This window comes from Schistocerca americana, chromosome 2, assembly GCF_021461395.2.
Source record: "Schistocerca americana isolate TAMUIC-IGC-003095 chromosome 2, iqSchAmer2.1, whole genome shotgun sequence".
Taxonomy (NCBI): Eukaryota; Metazoa; Arthropoda; class Insecta; order Orthoptera; family Acrididae; genus Schistocerca; species Schistocerca americana.
Window position 1 is genome coordinate 204,001,509 of NC_060120.1, and position 18,020 is coordinate 204,019,528.

At 38.6% G+C, this 18,020-nt stretch overlaps 1 protein-coding gene across 1 annotated transcript in view; it reads left to right on the forward strand.

Annotated features, from left to right (window-relative positions):
• The first annotated feature begins 1,503 nt into the window (after window positions 1–1,503).
• Window positions 1,504–18,020, forward strand: part of LOC124594919 (rab3 GTPase-activating protein catalytic subunit) — a 465,991-nt gene continuing 449,474 nt past the window's right edge. The window contains exons 1-3 of the mRNA XM_047133411.1: window positions 1,504–1,820; window positions 5,087–5,390; window positions 17,565–17,701. Of these exons, the coding sequence (XP_046989367.1) occupies window positions 1,625–1,820; window positions 5,087–5,390; window positions 17,565–17,701 (637 nt within the window). The 5' untranslated portion in view covers window positions 1,504–1,624. The remainder of the gene's footprint in view (window positions 1,821–5,086; window positions 5,391–17,564; window positions 17,702–18,020) is intronic.

Below are 18,020 nucleotides of genomic sequence, written 5' to 3' on the forward strand. Positions count from 1 at the left end.
GGCATGATGCTACAAAAACCTTCGTGACTGTTTCTGAGAGAAGAGATGAAATCCGTCAAAAGGTTGATGTATCAGTCGTGGTTCCCCAAAGGATTAAGATCCAAAAGATCAAACTATTTGATGCAAGGTTCTTAAGAGTACTACAGAGTGGCACTCTTTATCCCATTTTAGATTGTTTTATAATAGAGTTAAGGCTTACAGAATATAAGGAAGCGGAATATAAGAAAGAGCTGTCTGGATTTTCTTCACTGCTCCTGGTTTCAACCAGTGAATTCCCCTTAAGTAGTGAAGAATGAGAAGACTTCAAGGTCTTAACTGAATTCCACATTGAAGATGTCCTTGCTGAATTTTTTTATGGAAAAGAAAGTTTATGAAAAGATTCCAGACCTTCATTTGCCATGGAAGCACTTCAACAAAGACATGTATCCAAATATTAACAAGCTTCTTAAGATACTGGCTGGACTTCCTTTAACTATAGCCACAGCAGAGAGGCCATTCTCCACTTTAAAGAGAGTCGAAATATAACTGTGAAACTCAAGAAGAGATGCTATTTTTTAAAGTTTATTGCCTCACATGAAGTCATATAACAATTACTAGGTCATCAATTATTAATTTTTACAAGTTCTAAAAATATGTAATGTACGCTGCTGTACCCGTTGAATTAAGTTCATGATTGTGTTTTGATCTATCAGAGAAGGCTAAATGGATTAGCACTATTGTCCATTCATCGTTCAGAATCTTTTACACCAATAGAGGTGACAGACAACCTCGTCAAAAGAAAGAAGAAACTGGTTATGTCATTGTGGGGAAAACGCTTCTTATTGCTGGTACCTTTGTTTTACTTTTAAGTATATTAGGCCATGATGTATTTACTTATTAATTCATCTGTATAACAATATACTTTGTATGGATGTCACCAATACTTCGTACTATGCTTCTTATATTTGGTGCTGAAACACTACTAGGAAGAACAGTTTTTAGAAACACTGATCCTCAGGCTGATTAAATATTTGCCCATTTATTCTTCTGCGTGTCACGTTTTGTGAACTGCGTTGTTTCCAGAGAAACTATTCTGAGAAATAAAGCATTTGAGTGGACTGTCATATAACACGCAGCTTATAAGTGTTAAATATCGCGATTTTCGTAAAAACTGATATGCGTCGCAACTTTTCTACTACAGTGTTTTCATTTCCATTCATTTTTATCATAATTTTCAGTAGATGTAACCTGTGTTCCAGTTCTGAATACTGGCAGTCTATGAAAATTCATCTGCTCATATTTTGAGATACTGATCTGAATAAACATCTTGTAATTGAACAGAATTGACCTCCCCTCATTATGTACATAAGTCGCTATCAGTAACTATTACTACTCAAAAGTACCGATGTTAAAATACTGATTTTGCTAAAAACCCGAATTTCTGGCGTCCACCACAGTTAGACCACAGACTGTGGTTAGACTGTGCGTCCACCATGAACATATCTACCGTCATTCATCTGTATACACAAAGTAAACGCTGGTGATATCTTTTCTGCTATTTGGCTTTGGACGTAAACTGTCAGTCTCAGCTGTTTTGTGTTTGTTGTTCGATTTCATCGCGTGGTGAAGCGGATTTAGTGAAACAATGAATGAAGAAATTGACGATCAAGATTTTCATTATGACTTTACGGCAGCATCGGAATGGGAGATGTTTATGTTTCGTTTAGAAGAAATCATTCGCGAATGGAAGATTCCACAACTCAAACGTGGACCTCTGTTAAAGAAGGGAGAACTCAGTACTGGTAAATGGGAAACGAAAACGGAAAACATTAATTTTGCAGGTAAATAACGTTTCACATTTCATTAGGTACAATTTCCAAGTGGTGACTGACTTGCTTATCATCTGAAACTGAATTTTCGATAAATTCACTATTGCTACATTATATTAACGTCCGTGTAAATATTAAACATAAGCTGTTAGAGAACTGTCATAAGCCTTGTGTTTCACAAAAGCTTAGGTACGTGTTTTTATGCAGTCTTATACCTTTCTTCGGAACCATCTCTAATCAAATTGCTTAAATTCGTCCATAGTGTTCCGTAGAGCCTATCAGGTGGAATGTTTAGGGATGTAAAACGATGAATGAAAGACAAGCAAATCATGGGAAATTAATCTGAACACAATATTGATAATGAAATATTACTGTACTCCTTAAGTAAATTAGCAAAAAAAAAAAAAAATGCTGCTACTTCCACAGTTAGTTCTAAAGAGTTGCTGTCTGTAGCCTGTTTGCAGTTTAATTTAATTGATTACACTGGTACTTTTCAATGAAAATAATTACTCCTATCTGTAAACACTGAGTACTGTCTGCGATACAGTGCTGTTTGTTTTGCAGCTTCATAGGGAACACTGCTACTTGCCATATGGCAAACATACCTCTTCTATCCTTGAATCTGCATATTAAAACGAGTTGCAGAAAAAGTGGCTAATGAGTTGTATTTTAATTTTCTTTTGCGTTGGTATGGCTTCGCAGTTTTGCGTCAAATACATTTGATGGTGTGCCTGCAGAACCAGTTAAAGTTTTGTATGAATAGCTACAGTTGACAATTCATGGGCTGCATCAACGAAAATTATTTCCATAATTTTTCTAGCATGCATCTTTTGTGGAAATTATAGAAAATTTGTCCATGATAATTTTGTTTTTGGGAAATCTATGACAGTTTCCAATCTGAAAGTATTAATTTTGTTACCTCTAAGCATTTTTATAATTTACAGATTATTTGAATAGATCATAGGGATGCACTTAAGCATAGCTGTCATAAACAGACAGTATTTTACCCTGTTGTATTCGAATGATCTACCTCAAAAGTATTAACTTTTAATTTTTGGTTAATGAAAGACTTTGTGTTCTTTGATTCAAAACGTTGCTAATTTTGCACAAATGTTTGAGTACTGAAATTGTTCAGTAAACTAAATTTAAAAAGCTGAAAGTTATGTCTTTCTTCTGTGAACAAACTTTTTTTTTATTTTATTTATTTTTTATATGAGGAAATAATCTGCAGATTACCCCCATTGTACACCATACTGTGTGCCACTGTTATGTCTATGTTCTTTTACTGAAATATGAATGCTACTCTCTGGAATAAATGTTTAAGAACACACAAAGACCTTATTTTACTTACACGTATTTTCTTTTTCTGATTTGGGTTTTGTGTGAAATGTTAATTACTTTTTTTCTTATCTCTTTCCATTCTACTTCTGACTCTTTGTCGTCTCTTACTTTTTCATGAGCCCTTTTAACATTTATCTTTTCCGACCACTCTTACTATTCACTTTTAATTTCATCCTTGTCTTGTGTCTTCTATTTCTATTTATGCTTCTTTAATCATGGTTTTTTCCATTTTTTACTCTTATCTGAAACTTACTTAATTATCATTTATTTTCTAATTTGTCCTTTATTGACTTTGTTCATATTCTCTCTTCTGTTCTTTATCCCAGTTTATACCTACTGCTTGTTCTCTGATGCCTGTATTCTGATACTGGTACCTACTGGTTGTCTTCTTTTTTGGGCATTATGAAAGCATCCGATTCCACCCGTAATGTCATTAAGATGGCCGACACCCATACTTTCAGCATGTACAGTATGGTGACTGTAACATCAGTTACATATATATGCTAACAAAAATAAAAAGACTTGAGAATATTTCACTACAGCACAGCAATAAAATGAAACTTAACAGGACAACCTCTGGAAGTAGAGGTTTCAGAACCGGGATGAGCTAAATATACAACAATACAAAAAACAGCATCATCACAGAACAAAAGCTATCCACAAAAAAACCAAAAAATTCGCAGCATATAACATAATGCTACAGATAAGAAAATCACTATATAGCACAAACAAAGCCCTTGATACTAAAAAAATTAGCACATGCAACTCCAAAATGGGTAATTGGAAAATTCCCTTCACTTATGTTGTTAAAACAAAGCCAGCGACTCCAAAACCACACACACAAAGTGAAAACTCAAAATCCCCAGATACATATGCACTTGGCCAATTAAAATAAAAAAAAGCTATACACCAAAACAAACAAATCATAAACAATGCATTAAAACTAATTAAACACACACATAAACCAGTCCTCAGAAAGCAAAAAAATATAACTCGTCGAAGATGTAGAGATGAATGATAACAGAAAAGGTGTGAGTAAAACAGTCTCCATGATGGCCACCTAGATCTTGAACCAGGCCCCCCCCCCATTGGATAGATCGCCAAATATTGTGAAGGTGACACCATCCTGAGTTCCTGGTCTGAGAAGATGGGACTGTAGTCAGCTGCATACTCCCATTACATATGAGACCTGATGTAGTCAGAAATCAGGGCAAACTGCTGAAAAACCTTATGGTCATCATCATATCATTCAACCAGTGCAACTCAGAATGAATAAATATTAAATTTTTCCATTATATCCATCTCTAACAAAAGAAAGCACTATTACATTTCAGTCCATAAAAAATCGCAACACTAATCATACCTATCACCGCACAGGAACCCCCGAAACAATAAATCAGCGTACCTCACTAGCGATATGGGACACTCTTCAACCACAAATTCACATAGTGATTGCACAAAGTGAAATGACTGAATACTGCACGTAAGACATTCATCTTCAGACATGACCATCCACCTTAAGAGTGCGCCACTAAATACAACAACATTCCACCTACAAACATGACCCAACCCAAAAACACAGCAGCACAGTGATGTCACAAAACACAACGTACTTACATCAGGGGTCAAGGCAGATGCGTGGTATCAGATGTTTCTTTTTTCTGCTAAGTGTTAGCAGTTTTCTTGGTGTTGGCTCTCTTCATTAAATCTTTTGATTCAGTTCTGGCCTCACCTTCTGAGTCTCTTGTCCCATTGTGTCTCCCTTGGCAACTTATATCGTCTTTGTGCTGTCTTATCCCCACTTCTTTGTAAAAGTTTCAGTAGCATTTTATGCCAAGCAGACAACTTTTATCTATCTGTGGTTTGATGGCAATAGTACCACTACTGATTAGAGCACATTTAACTATGAGATTAGTAATGTTACTTATTCATTACAGATGTTGAATTCAGACTTACAAGACACCGCCTGCTTGTCGACTCATCTGATGATATTTCCAGTCCATTGGATGAGGAAAATGAGGAATCTAAGTCACAGGTTCTAGAAGACATCATGAGATTTGAGCATGATTTCCCGCCACATTCAATGGATAATGGAACACCTCAACCACATCCTCTTGCTGTGTGGTATGGAATTAGGGATTTCCTCGTTCTTTCAGCTTGGAGTGGAATATCTTCATACTCAGAGAGTAAAGTGAAAATACTCTTGAGTTCCATATATGTGGCAGTAAATAACTCGAACTGGTAAGTTAGTAATTTTGATATAAATATCTTCTTAGGCACTGATAGTAGGACTTACAATTAAAAATATAAAGGAGGTTATGCCTGAACTAATATATTTAGCTTTCACTTCAAAAATACACAAGATACTGTAAATGAAAGAACAAATATTAAAGAAATGTAGTGAGGTGAAGAAAATTGTCAAAATAGGTGATTAAGACTCCAACATAAATAGTGAAAGATAAACGTGTTTCTAAAATATGTAGCAAAGCAGTTTCAGTAGTGATACTCTTTCGCATGTATAACAGTATTGAACATTGCTAGCTCACTAGTTAGAAGTCATGAAAAGTTTTGCTACACTACTTGAGTTGTGCAGGTGTGTGGGAACAGTCAAAATGGCTATCGAGCAACATTCACTCTGGGGTCAAAATTCTCCAGACATCCATGACTGGTCATCTCAAAGATACCAGATGTGTGACTAATAGCATGTGGAACTTAATTATACAGTGTTAACCTTTGGAGAACACCGAAGTTTCAGTTTTTACTAAACAGATTCAGAAAACTGAAGAAAGGTGAATAGTTATTGTCAGGTTCTCTGGTTAACTGATTTGCTGTGAGGACTTCTACGGAAATGAGGGGGTACACACAACCCTTGGCTGGGGACTGGTCAGTGCTGCCAGTCCTATGTAAATTCTAGGCGTATTTCAGTGTTCTCATTAGGCACAACAATGGAGTTGTGTGTGGCACACACGGAGCAGGGATTCTGAGTTGACCACAGAGGTCATGTGGTTGATACCAATCTCTTAAAAAAAAATCTCAACCTGAAGGTGAATTGAGTGTCAATGGAATGGATTGTGGTTGGGGTAGTCATTAGTGGATAGCCTCTGGAACATCTGTCAATCTCATTTGCAGTAGGTTTGTTTATGTTGGACTCTGTATAAGTCAACATGTATTTCCTGTGGTATCAGTGGACCTACTAATCAAAACAATAAAACTCGTTTTGGAGAGATTGAGTCACTGATGAGTAAAAACATACAACCAGTTAAGAGAACAAATCAAAGCTTGCCCGCGAAAGGCAAAGGTCCTGAGTTCGAGTCTCGGTCGGGCACACAGTTTTAATCTGCCAGGAAGTTTCAAATCAAAGCTGTTCCACTGAGAAGTCATCTTAAAAGGACTTTTAAGACTGGAATATGATGTCAGGTATCGTAAAATGTAGTTTAGTCGTAAAGAAACAGAATGGACCATTTGAAAAAGTTTTCACTTTTTCTGTCCAGAAAAATTAAGACAGGCTTGCTGAGAATTTAGGAAACACTTTTAGTTGAAATAACTGTGTATCAACAAACTACTGCCCTTCTTAAAAAGAAAATACTGTGGGAGTATCCTATTGTGTAGATCTACATACACTATGTAATCAAAAGTATCTGGACACCTGGCTGAAAATAATTTACAAGTTCATGGCGCTCTCCATCGATAATGCCGGAATTCAGTATGGTGTTGGCCCACCCTTAACCTTGATGACAGCTTCCACTCTCACAGGCATATGTTCAAACAGGTACTGGAAGGTTTCTTGGGGAATGGCAGCCCATTCTTTATGGAGTGCTGCACTGAGGAGAGGTATCGATGTCAGTTAGTGAGGCCTGGCATGAAGTCGGCATTGCAAAACATCCCCACGGTGTTCTATAGGATTCAGGTCAGGACTCTGTGCAGGCCAGTCCATTCCAAGGATGTTATTGTCATGTAACCACTCCACCACAGGCCATGCATTATGAGCAGGTGCTCGATCGTGTTGAATGATGCAGTCACCATCCCCGAGTTGCTCTTCAACAGTGGGAAGCAAGAAGGTGCTTAAAACATCAATGTAGGCCTGTGCTGCAATAGTGCCATGCAAAACAAGGTGTGTAAGCCCCCTCCATGAAAAACATGACCACACCATAACAGCACTGCCTCCTAATTTTACTGTTGGCACCACACTGCTGGCATATGACGTTCACCAGGCATTCGCCATACCCACACCCTGACATCAGATCGTCATGTTGTGTAGTGTGATTCATCACTCCACACAACATTTTTCCACTGTTCAATTGTCCAATGTTTATGGTCCTTACACCAGGTGAGACAGCATTTTGCATTTACTGGCATGATGTGTGGTTTATGAGTAGCTGCACGACCATGAAATCCAAGTTTTTTCACCTCCTCCCTCGGTAGCTGAGTGGTCAGTGCGACATAATGTCAAGCCTAAGGGCCCGGGTTCGATGCCCGGCTGGGTTGGAGATTTTCTCCACTCAGGGAGTGGGTGTTGTGTTGTCCTAATCATCATCATTTCATCCTCATCGACTCGCAAGTCGCCGAAGCGGCATGAAATTGAAAGGCTTGCACCTGGCAAACAGTCTACCTGACGGGAGGCCCTAGTCACATGACATTACATTTACACCTCCTGCCTAACTGTCATAGTGCTTGCAGTGGACACTGATGCAGTTAGGAATTCCTGTGTGATGGTCTGGATAGATGTTTGCCTATTACACATTACGACCCTCTTCAATTGTCGGTGGTCTAGTCAACAGACGAAGTTGGCCTGTATGCTTTTGTGCTGTATGTGTCTCTTCGCATTTCCACTTCACAATCACATCAGAAACAGTGGACTTAGGGATGTTTTGGAGTGTGGAAATCTCGCGTACAGACATATGACACAAGTGACACCCAATCACCTGACCACATTCGAAGTTTGTGAGTTCTGCGTAGCACCCCATTCTGCTCTCTCATGATGTCTTAATGACTGCTGAGATCGCTGTTATGGAGTACCTGGCAGCAGGTGGCAGCACAATGTACCTAATATGAAAAACATATGTTTTTGGAGTAATGGAAATGAGCGTTTGACGTCATTGGCTGGGAGGCTCCTTGCAGGGCAAGTCCGGCCGCCTTGGTGCAGGTCTTATCACATTTGACGCCACATTGGGCGACCTGGGTGCCAGATGGGGGTGAAATGATGATGAAGACAGTGCAACACCCAGTCCCTGAACAGAGAAAATTCCCGACCCAGCCCGGAATCGAACCCGGGCCTGTAGAACAGCAATCCGTCACACTGACCACTCAGCTATCACGGCGGACTGTTTTTGGAGTGACTGGATACTTTTGAGCACACAGTGTATCATCACCAGTTTTAACAAAGATGATGTATCACGCAAAGATTTTATACACAGCCCAACACCGGAATCCAAGGTGGAGCAGGAAGGAAAAGTAGAATCGGAGATGTGCAACATTACGAAATGAATGAGCAGGAAGAAACAGTGGCTTTCATGTCTATCTTAGACAGTGTAACATTGCCTGAGTACTTTAAAACAGGATTCATCAATTTAAGGATATATCCTGGATCCCATGAATTGCAACTGTTGGCAATGGTTTGGACACACGTCATTTCCACATGGAGACAAAGCTGTATGTGAAAAATGTGACTGATATGTACACAAGTTGTAAATGTTATGCACCTTCCTTCCACTTTCTATCAGTTACTCGGGTGATATGCACCTTCCTTCCACTTTCTGTCAGTTACTCTGGTGACCACACACAATGGGATGATAACTCTCCTGTGTTTACTAACGAGAGGAAAAATTCAAAATGTGAATGTTATCTAATGACAAGGAAACACTGAAGCGAGAAAGGCAGTTACGCAGCTCCCAGTGTTTGCTATATCAACCTGCACAGGCAGAGCAGTGTGCACAATTCTCAGTGAGAAGTTTCAGGTACCATCAGTAAAACAACAGACAGTGTGAAGTAACGATATGCACTCTAGTGACCACCTGCCAGTGGAAGTTAACCTGAAAAAGTAGTACCTGAAAGGAGACAATCCAACTGAATGCTGAGCAGAGATAATTTGACACTTTACACCCACCAGCATTGAGACAGCATACAGAAAATGATGGGTAACATTGTCAGTTGATTCACCAAACTATTGAAGCATTTCTGTCAATATAGTAGGATCACATAAAAAGGTAACCTGCCCTGTGGTGGCCTGAGGAATGCCTAACTGATTAACCTTTGCAAAATTTAAATTTACCCCATTAGCAAAAACTGTGGCACCATTTCTATTTACCATTATCAGACTTCTTGCCACTATAGCAGAACAAACCATACAAAAAATTATGTGCTATGGAGAGATCTTTAATGTGCTGTCATTGAAACTGCATATTTTTGGAATACACAAGTATATATACAAAATCCACCAAATATGGCATGATAGCTTCAGAAACTGTGAAAACGAGACTGCACTGCACGATGTTGTTTTGTTAACCAATCACGGCACAGCATATGTGATCTCGTCAGTCAGTCACAGCACAGAATCAGAGCACTTGACAGGTGATGTAATCAGCAAATCACATTGTCACTGTCTGAACACATGAATGACAAAGGAACATTAAGCATTAAACAGGAATAAAGTAGATGGCCTGAAGTAATGTACAAAGTGTACAGTAAAAATCAAAGTGATGCTATCACATGCCTTTAATGGTGAGGAAAGTGAAGGCACCAGTTTCTCCCTGAAAGGCACAGAATTGTAATTGCCAGTCATGCTTGCAGCAGTGTTTGAAAAAACTACTGTATTACATTTCCGCGGGGTGTGTAAAGTTTACCCACCTCAATTATGAAATATTTCTTTCAAGTGATATGCTTGGTGGAATATGTTTTGAGGTAGATAACCCACAAAATGTTTGATCTTTCTACCATATTATAGTATTGCATCTCTGACGTCCTGCCACATACTCTCCACATGGTTATGAACAGAATGATCTTTAGAATCTACAAATTTCACACTATGATTCACTGTAAGGTGCTGAAAACCTTTAGTACCTAGAGTGTTGTACAAGCTGAAGCAGTCACTAACCGGGAGGATCTTTTCTTTGATTTTTCTACTTAAGACTTCCTTAGTCCAAAATTAATTTTTTTTTTTTTACCTTTGCTGAATCCCACCAAGCACCCAGTTTCCACAGATTTTATGGCCTGTACTGTTTTTCCTGTACCCAAATTTTGCTTTGTCTATTTCAGCGACTTTTCCTGGTTCCCTAACTGTTGAGAATTGTTTATCACCCACTTGAGACATGTTTCGTGATAGAAGGACAAGAAGTCAGTTATCGTATGTGTAGACATACTGAAATTTGTTACAAGTCTCACCATCTTTGGAGAGCACATTGAGTCCCACATGGTACAGAAATTGGAGATTTTTCAAACTATCATTGGTGAATCACTGAACCAAGTACCGATCTCAGCACTCTGCTTGAACATGCATTGCACATTGATCATGTGACTACTCATCTCCTTCTATAAGTGCCAACAATGGAATGAATCCTGATTTGGCAAAAAAAATTGTTGGAACTTGGCATTTTGGGCAATCCACACTGCCTGGCAAAACATGAACCACCATCCATAACATGGCTTGATTCATTCTTTAAAATACCACCTCTTCCAGAAAACATCCATTGCACTCCATTCTCAGATTGAACTACAACTAGGTGAAAGATACTTACTTTCAAATGGGATCAAATTTCGCAATATGTCTCAGTGCTGATACGGTATCAACACTGGTTGAACAATAATATTACATATCAATCGTTAGAGGGAATGTTAAGGATATGCTAAAAACTAGCCACAACAAGCTGTAACTGCTTAAAAGTTGACAGTTTTGGGAAATTGGAAATTTATAATTAAGTTTGTAAGAAACAATTGGCTTCACTAACTGAAGCTGTGCTCCTGGTTTCCTGCCTGAACACACCCTCAGAGATAGTGATGCATTTGGGAAAATAGCTGAATATTGGTGACAAGCAGGCTTATACATTTCACTGCTGCATCCCAACTCACAACCAGGCTGTTGCCTTCCAACATAACCTAAACCTTGGGCTATGGTACAGATCAGTCTGTCACCACAACTAAATTTTTTGCTTTCACGTTGGTTGCCTTTGGAAGCCATGACCTAATTGGAGAACAATAGCCACATTCTTGTGATAATGAATAATATAAATATCACTGCTTTACTCACAGCAGTTTAAGTTGTGCTGTTACATCAAAGCTTAATTATACCCTCAGAAATCATGATTTTGAAATTGCGACTTATTCAGCAAACAGTCAAATATTTCTCACAATCAAGAGTAGAAATGTCGATCCTTCACTTGCAGCAATTTAACCTGTGCTCTTACATCCCTTTCTAACCATATCCATCACAAGAAAGATACAGCAGCATATATCTGTGACAACTAAAATTATATGTGAAGGCATAGTTCTGTTTATTCTTGTTCTACATGCGTATTAATGCATTTGGTGGTAATGAAAAAGCCTTATTGTAATTGGTTCACTAGATCATGTATAGTGAGGAGGGCTATGCGAGAGGCGTTCAATGAATTCGAAAGTAAAGTTCTATGTACTGACTTGGCAGAAAATCCTAAGAAATTTTGGTCTTACGTCAAAGCGGTAGGTGGATCAAAACAAAATGTCCAGACACACTGTGACCAAAATGGTACTGAAACAGAGGATGACAGACTAAAGGCCGAAATACTAAATGTCTTTTTCCAAAGCTGTTTCACAGAGGAAGACTGCACTGTAGTTCCTTCTCTAGATTGTCGCGCAGATGACAAAATGGTAGATATCGAAATAGACGACAGAGGGATAGAGAAACAATTAAAATCGCTCAAAAGAGGAAAGGCTGCTGGACCTGATGGGATACCAGTTCGATTTTACACAGAGTACATAAAGGAACTTGCCCCCCTTCTTGCAGCGGTGTACCGTAGGTCTCTAGAAGTGCGTAGCGTTCCAAAGGATTGGAAAAGGGCACTGGTCATCCAAGTTTTCAAGAAGGGACATCGAACAGATGTGCAGAACTACAGACCTATATCTCTAACGTCGATCAGTTGTAGAATTTTGGAACACGTATTATGTTCGAGTATAATGACTTCTGGAGACTAGAAATCTACTCTGTAGGAATCAACATGGGTTTTGAAAAAGACAGTCGTGTGAAACCCACGTCGCGCTATTCGTCCACGAGACTCAGAGGGCCATAGACACGGGTTCACAGGTAGATGCCGTGTTTCTTGACTTCCGCAAGGCGTTTGATACAGTTCCCCACAGTCGTTTAATGAACAAAGTAAGCGCATATGGACTATCAGACCAATTGTGTGATTGGATTGAAGAGTTCCTAGATAACAGAACACAGCATGTCATTCTCAATGGAGAGACGTCTTCCGAAGTAAGAGTGATTTCAGGTGTGCCGCAGGGGAGTGTCATAGGACCGTTGCTATTCACAATATACATAAATGACCTTGTGGATGACATCGGAAGTTCATTGATGCTTTTTGCAGATGATGCTGTGGTGTATCGAGAGGAGGTAACAATGGAAAATTGTACTGAAATGCAGGAGGATCTGCAGCGAATTGACGCATGGTGCAGGGAATGGCAATTCAATCTCAATGTAGACAAGTGTAAAGTGCTGCGAATACATAGAAAGATAGATCTCTTATCATTTAGCTACAAAATAGCAGGTCACCAACTGGAAACAGTTAATTCCATAAATTATCTGGGAGTACGCATTAGGAGTGATTTAAAATGGAATGATTATGTAAAGTTGATCGTCGGTAAAGCAGATGCCAGACTGAGATTCATTGGAAGAATCCTAAGGAAATGCAATCCGAAAACAAAGGAAGTAGGTTACAGTACGCTTGTTCGCCCACTGCTTGAATACTGCTCAGCAGTGTGGGATCCGTACCAGATAGGGTTGATAGAAGAGATAGAGAAGATCGAACAGAGAGCAGCATGCTTCATTACAGGATCATTTAGTAATCACAAAAGCATTACGGAGATGATAGATAAACTCCAGTGGAAGACTGTGCAGGAGAGACGCTCAGTAGCTCGGTATGGGCTTTTGTTAAAGTTTCGAGAACATACCTTCACCGAAGAGTCAAGCAGTATATTGCTCCCTCCTACGTACATCTCGTGAAGAAACCATGAGGATAAAATCAGAGAGATGAGAGCCCACACAGGAGCATACCGACAATCCTTCTTTCCACGAACAATACGAGACTGGAATAGAAGGGAGAACCGATAGAGGTACTCAGGGTACCCTCCGCCACACACTGTCAGGTGGCTTGCGGAGTATGGATGTAGATGTAGATGTATCCTGTGCACACAGTGATGGCTGACTGTAGCAAATGGAGCAACCATTATCCTAATTTCAGTGTTTCAGAAACTAACATGCTGTATTTGGTAGATACTGTATTTATGCTTGCATAGTCCAAAAATGTGCAGTTTCAATGACACAACACTCCAAAAATCTCACCAAAACCTGTTGTTTGCAATACAGTTTATTGTGCTACAGTAGCAGGCAGTCCAGCAACAGTATATAAAAATTTTATCAAAAGTTTCAGTCTGTTGAATTACAAGAGCAGAAGACCAATGTGTCAGAGGAAACAAGGAAGGTTTCACTCAGCTACAACAGACTGGCAATCAATAAACAGGATTTTTCATAAGTGAAGTACACTTCCTTTCTTGGCTATTTTGGGAAATAGTGTCTTGCTGGGTAACTTTGGAAATGTATATAATATTACCAGCCAAGAAAGATGAGTTGAGTTGCTTCTGCAACAATGAGGAACAACATAGTTACCCGTGTTCTGTGTGGAAGCTAGAATCTTCTCTACTATGGCTCAAGAAACTACTCCATGACCATACTAAATTCGTTCTGGCATGTTGGGCCACTTCTTCTGTGGCACTAAGGACGTACTCCCCTAAGGACTACTCCCCAATTATTTTAATGAAATCTAGTTTCACAAACCATATCCTAACACCTGGGAGGGTGAATAATGATTCCTCTAGGGATAAGCCTGTTAAGGATTGTACAGGTCCAAAAAAACTCTTGAGCATCATTCTCAACAGTTGCAAATGAAAGTTTCTTGAGCAGATGGCTTTGTATAAGTCCTCAAATCCCAAAAAAAAAAAAAAAAAAAAAAAAAAAAAAACCTCCTGAGCCACTTCTTTTGCATAGAGAAAGTTGTATATTGAGTCGTTATTCCACTCCTGATTACGTAATCCTACTGGTTGCACTTATAAAAAAATGTTCACTATTTCAGAGTTATTTAGCTGATATGTTCTTTACCTGGAAAAGGCAAAATCACTGGCTGCTATAACATCCCTTTACTGGGTCAGTATGCTGCTGCTGATTCTTATTCAGTGCTTCCTCGGTGAGCATTACTTCTACTACTGCATCAGAAATGTCCTATCATACAGTTGGTACTGCATACAAGTGCCCCACTTCTCCATTGTTTCACTAAACTGAGTGAAAATCTAAGAGTATTGCTCCCATTTAATTCTCACACCACTGCGCTAGTGTCATCAGTTGAAACTGATATAAAGCTCCATGCTCAAAGGAAGCCCTATCAGATTCATTACCAAATTTTCTGCTAAATTAGCCCCTCTTTTAACCATGACCTACTGTAGACCCTTTGAACAAAAACCATACCCAGTAGTTGGGAGAAAGCACAAGCTATGTCCACCTGCAAGAAGGGTAGCAGAAGTGATCCAAAAAACTACCATGTAGTCATCCTGGACATCTGTTTGTTGTAGAATCTTAGAACACAATCTGAGCTCAAATGTAATGAGGTATCTTGAACAGAATCATCTCCTCCATGCCACCAGTATGGATTCTAAAAATGTGTGAAACCCAACTTGCACATTTCAAGCATGACATGTGGAAGCTATGGGCCATAGTAGTCAGGTAGATGCAGCATTTCTTGATTTCCAAAAAGAATGACTCAGTACCACATCTGCACTTATTACTGGAAGTACAGTCTTCTGGGCTAGTGAGTGAATTTGTGACTATTGAGAATTTTTTGGTGAGGAGGCTGCAGCATATTATATTGGAAGTAGAGCATTTGACAGATGTTCTATGTTAATGATCTTGCCAACAATGCATGTATAGTAATCTCAGACTTTTTGGAGATGATAAAGTTATCCATAATCAAGTAATGTCTGAAAAATAATAGCGTATCTTGATAACATTTCAAAGTGGTGGAGGGTTTGGCATCTAGCTTTAAATGTTCATAAACACAAAATTCTGCACTTCACAAAATAAACATTGTATTCTGTGAGTACAGTACCAATGAGTCATAGCTTGATTCGGTCAACTCCTACAAATATCTTGATTTAACAATTTGTTGGGACTTAAAGTGGAACAATCACAAAGGCTGTCATGAGTAAACCAGGTAGCAGACTTTGGTTCATGGGTAGAATACTAGGGCAAATTGAGTCAGTCTATAAAGCAGATCGCTTACAAAATGCTTGTGCTCCCCATCTTACAATAATGCTCAAGTGTGTGGGACACATACTAAGTAGGACTAACAGGACATACTGAACATTAACAAAGAAGGGCAGTGTGAATAGTCACAGGTTTTCTTGACCGATGAGAGGCTGTCACAGAATTGATGAAGAAAATGAACTGGCAGGCACTTGAATACAGTTCCACACTAACCCAAAAGAGCCTGCTAACAAAGTTTCAACAACCAGCTTTAAGTGATACATTGCTAACTTGACCACAAAGTCAGTATAGAATCTGACTGGGACTCTGCACTTTGTTCAGTTTTAGTGATTTAACTTGTTTCTCAACATCAGTGATACTAACATCTGTATCACTAACCTTCAAAGTGGTGCAAGAATTAAATTATAGCAATACTCTTGAATCTGCCTTTGTAAAGGAATATTTGAAAATGGAGTTAAGCATTTCTGCTTCTGCTTTTGCATTGCTGCCATTGATTTCATTTCCCTTCTCCTCTATGACTGTCTGGAAACTAACATTAATGTCACTGACAGCTTTTGTATATTAACAGAATTTCTGTGGGTCATGTGAGAGATCTTTCAATAACGTTTTCCTGAGGTAGTTATTGAAGGCTTCATGCTTCGCCCTTTTGACAGCCAAACATGTTTCATTTAGCATACCTCTGTCTATAGTCCTATGCTTTGTCTTACACCCACTGTGCCGTAGTTGCTGGTACTTCAGAAATTTGTTTACAGTGATCGTGTACTGCTGAGGTGTCTCTTCTGTCATGAATTGTTTCACTAGGTACTTATCTACCAATGTTTAATCATCTATTTTTAAATACTTTCAGAAATAACCTTCCAACCCATAAGTTTATGTTAGATGTTCACAATCTTATCTTTTCCAGAAAAGTTTTTCTTCTTGTTGCAGGTTCACATTTTATGTGCTCTTCACTTCTGCCATTGTCATTCCCCAAATAGCAAAAATCATTTATTATTTTTAGTGCCTCATTTTTTAATCGAATTCCCTTGGCCTCTCTTGATTTAATTCATCTTCACTCAGTTGTTTTATTTTGTTGATATTCATTTTCTAACATCATTTTAAGATACTATCACTTCGTTTAACTGACCTTCATTTCTCTGGCGCACCTGATAGAATACGCAATGTCTTAGGAAAAACTCAAAAGATTTTATTTCTTCTATCTGAATTGTAATTACCATCCCAAATCTTTTGCTTTGTTTGCTCTACTACTCGTTTAGTGTACAAAATTATAAGATGGGTGATAAACTACTTCCTGTCTCATTCATCTCCTCACTGCTGCCTCCTTTTAACATCCTTTGAGTTGTATAACTGTAGTCTGGTTTCTGTAAAAGAGCTAGACAACCTCTCATTCCTTACTATCTGAACTTCTTATTCCCTACTATGTGTAGAATTTCAAAGGATGAACTTCAGTCAATATAGTAAAAATATTTCTCTAAATCTGCAATTGTTATAATGTAAATTTACCTTCTTTCAGGTTATTAGATGAGTTGTTCAGTGTATAAGTTTTGGGGGTCAATATTACGTCACATGTTCCCATATTAAGCGAATGTCATCTACTCCAGGTGCCTTGTTTCTGTTACATCCTACTTGAAATGGCTTTTAGTCTCCAATGTATTTAGTACTAAGTTTCATAAAAATAAGATTGGGGGGGGGGGGGGGGGGGACAGGTGTTGAGGAGGAGGACGAGATTTTTAATATGGCAAACATATTTTAGTCAAACAGTGGAAAGTCCAGGATAGAACGACAATATGGAAAGAATAGATTGCTAGACATCACATTTAACATGGCCTCTATGTGGTCAATAGAAACATATTTTAGTGTTGCAATCTGTAGTTTAATTGATATGTGTTTTGTATTTTAATCAGGTCCTTTTTTTCCAGCCCAATTCCATTATTCGTGCAAGTGCATGAAACTGCAGAACATTATTATCTTGGTGTATGTGAAGCTAGGGGTCTGCGCACTGAATTTGAGATGATTCACCTGAAGCGAACACCACCTCACTGCAAATATCTTACAGGCAAGAATGACCTTTTTTTTGTTCATTGCTTTTTAAAGTTGCAGAATTTTATTACTTTTTGTGTATTATCCATTGCATCTTAGTTGAAATGTATTTGACAGATATGAACTACCATTCAGAATAAAGTTCAGAGCATTGCCCCCAGCTAAGATTATTGAATTGAAGATCATAATGGTTTTTGAGTGTACATTAATTGATATGAATGCAAATGAATAGAATCTGTTGTTTGGTGTTATTAGTTTTAATATCTCCTTGTTTTCGAGGATGGAAACACTATTTAAAAATTAGGACAAGAGACCACTTGTGAAAATGTGAGTGG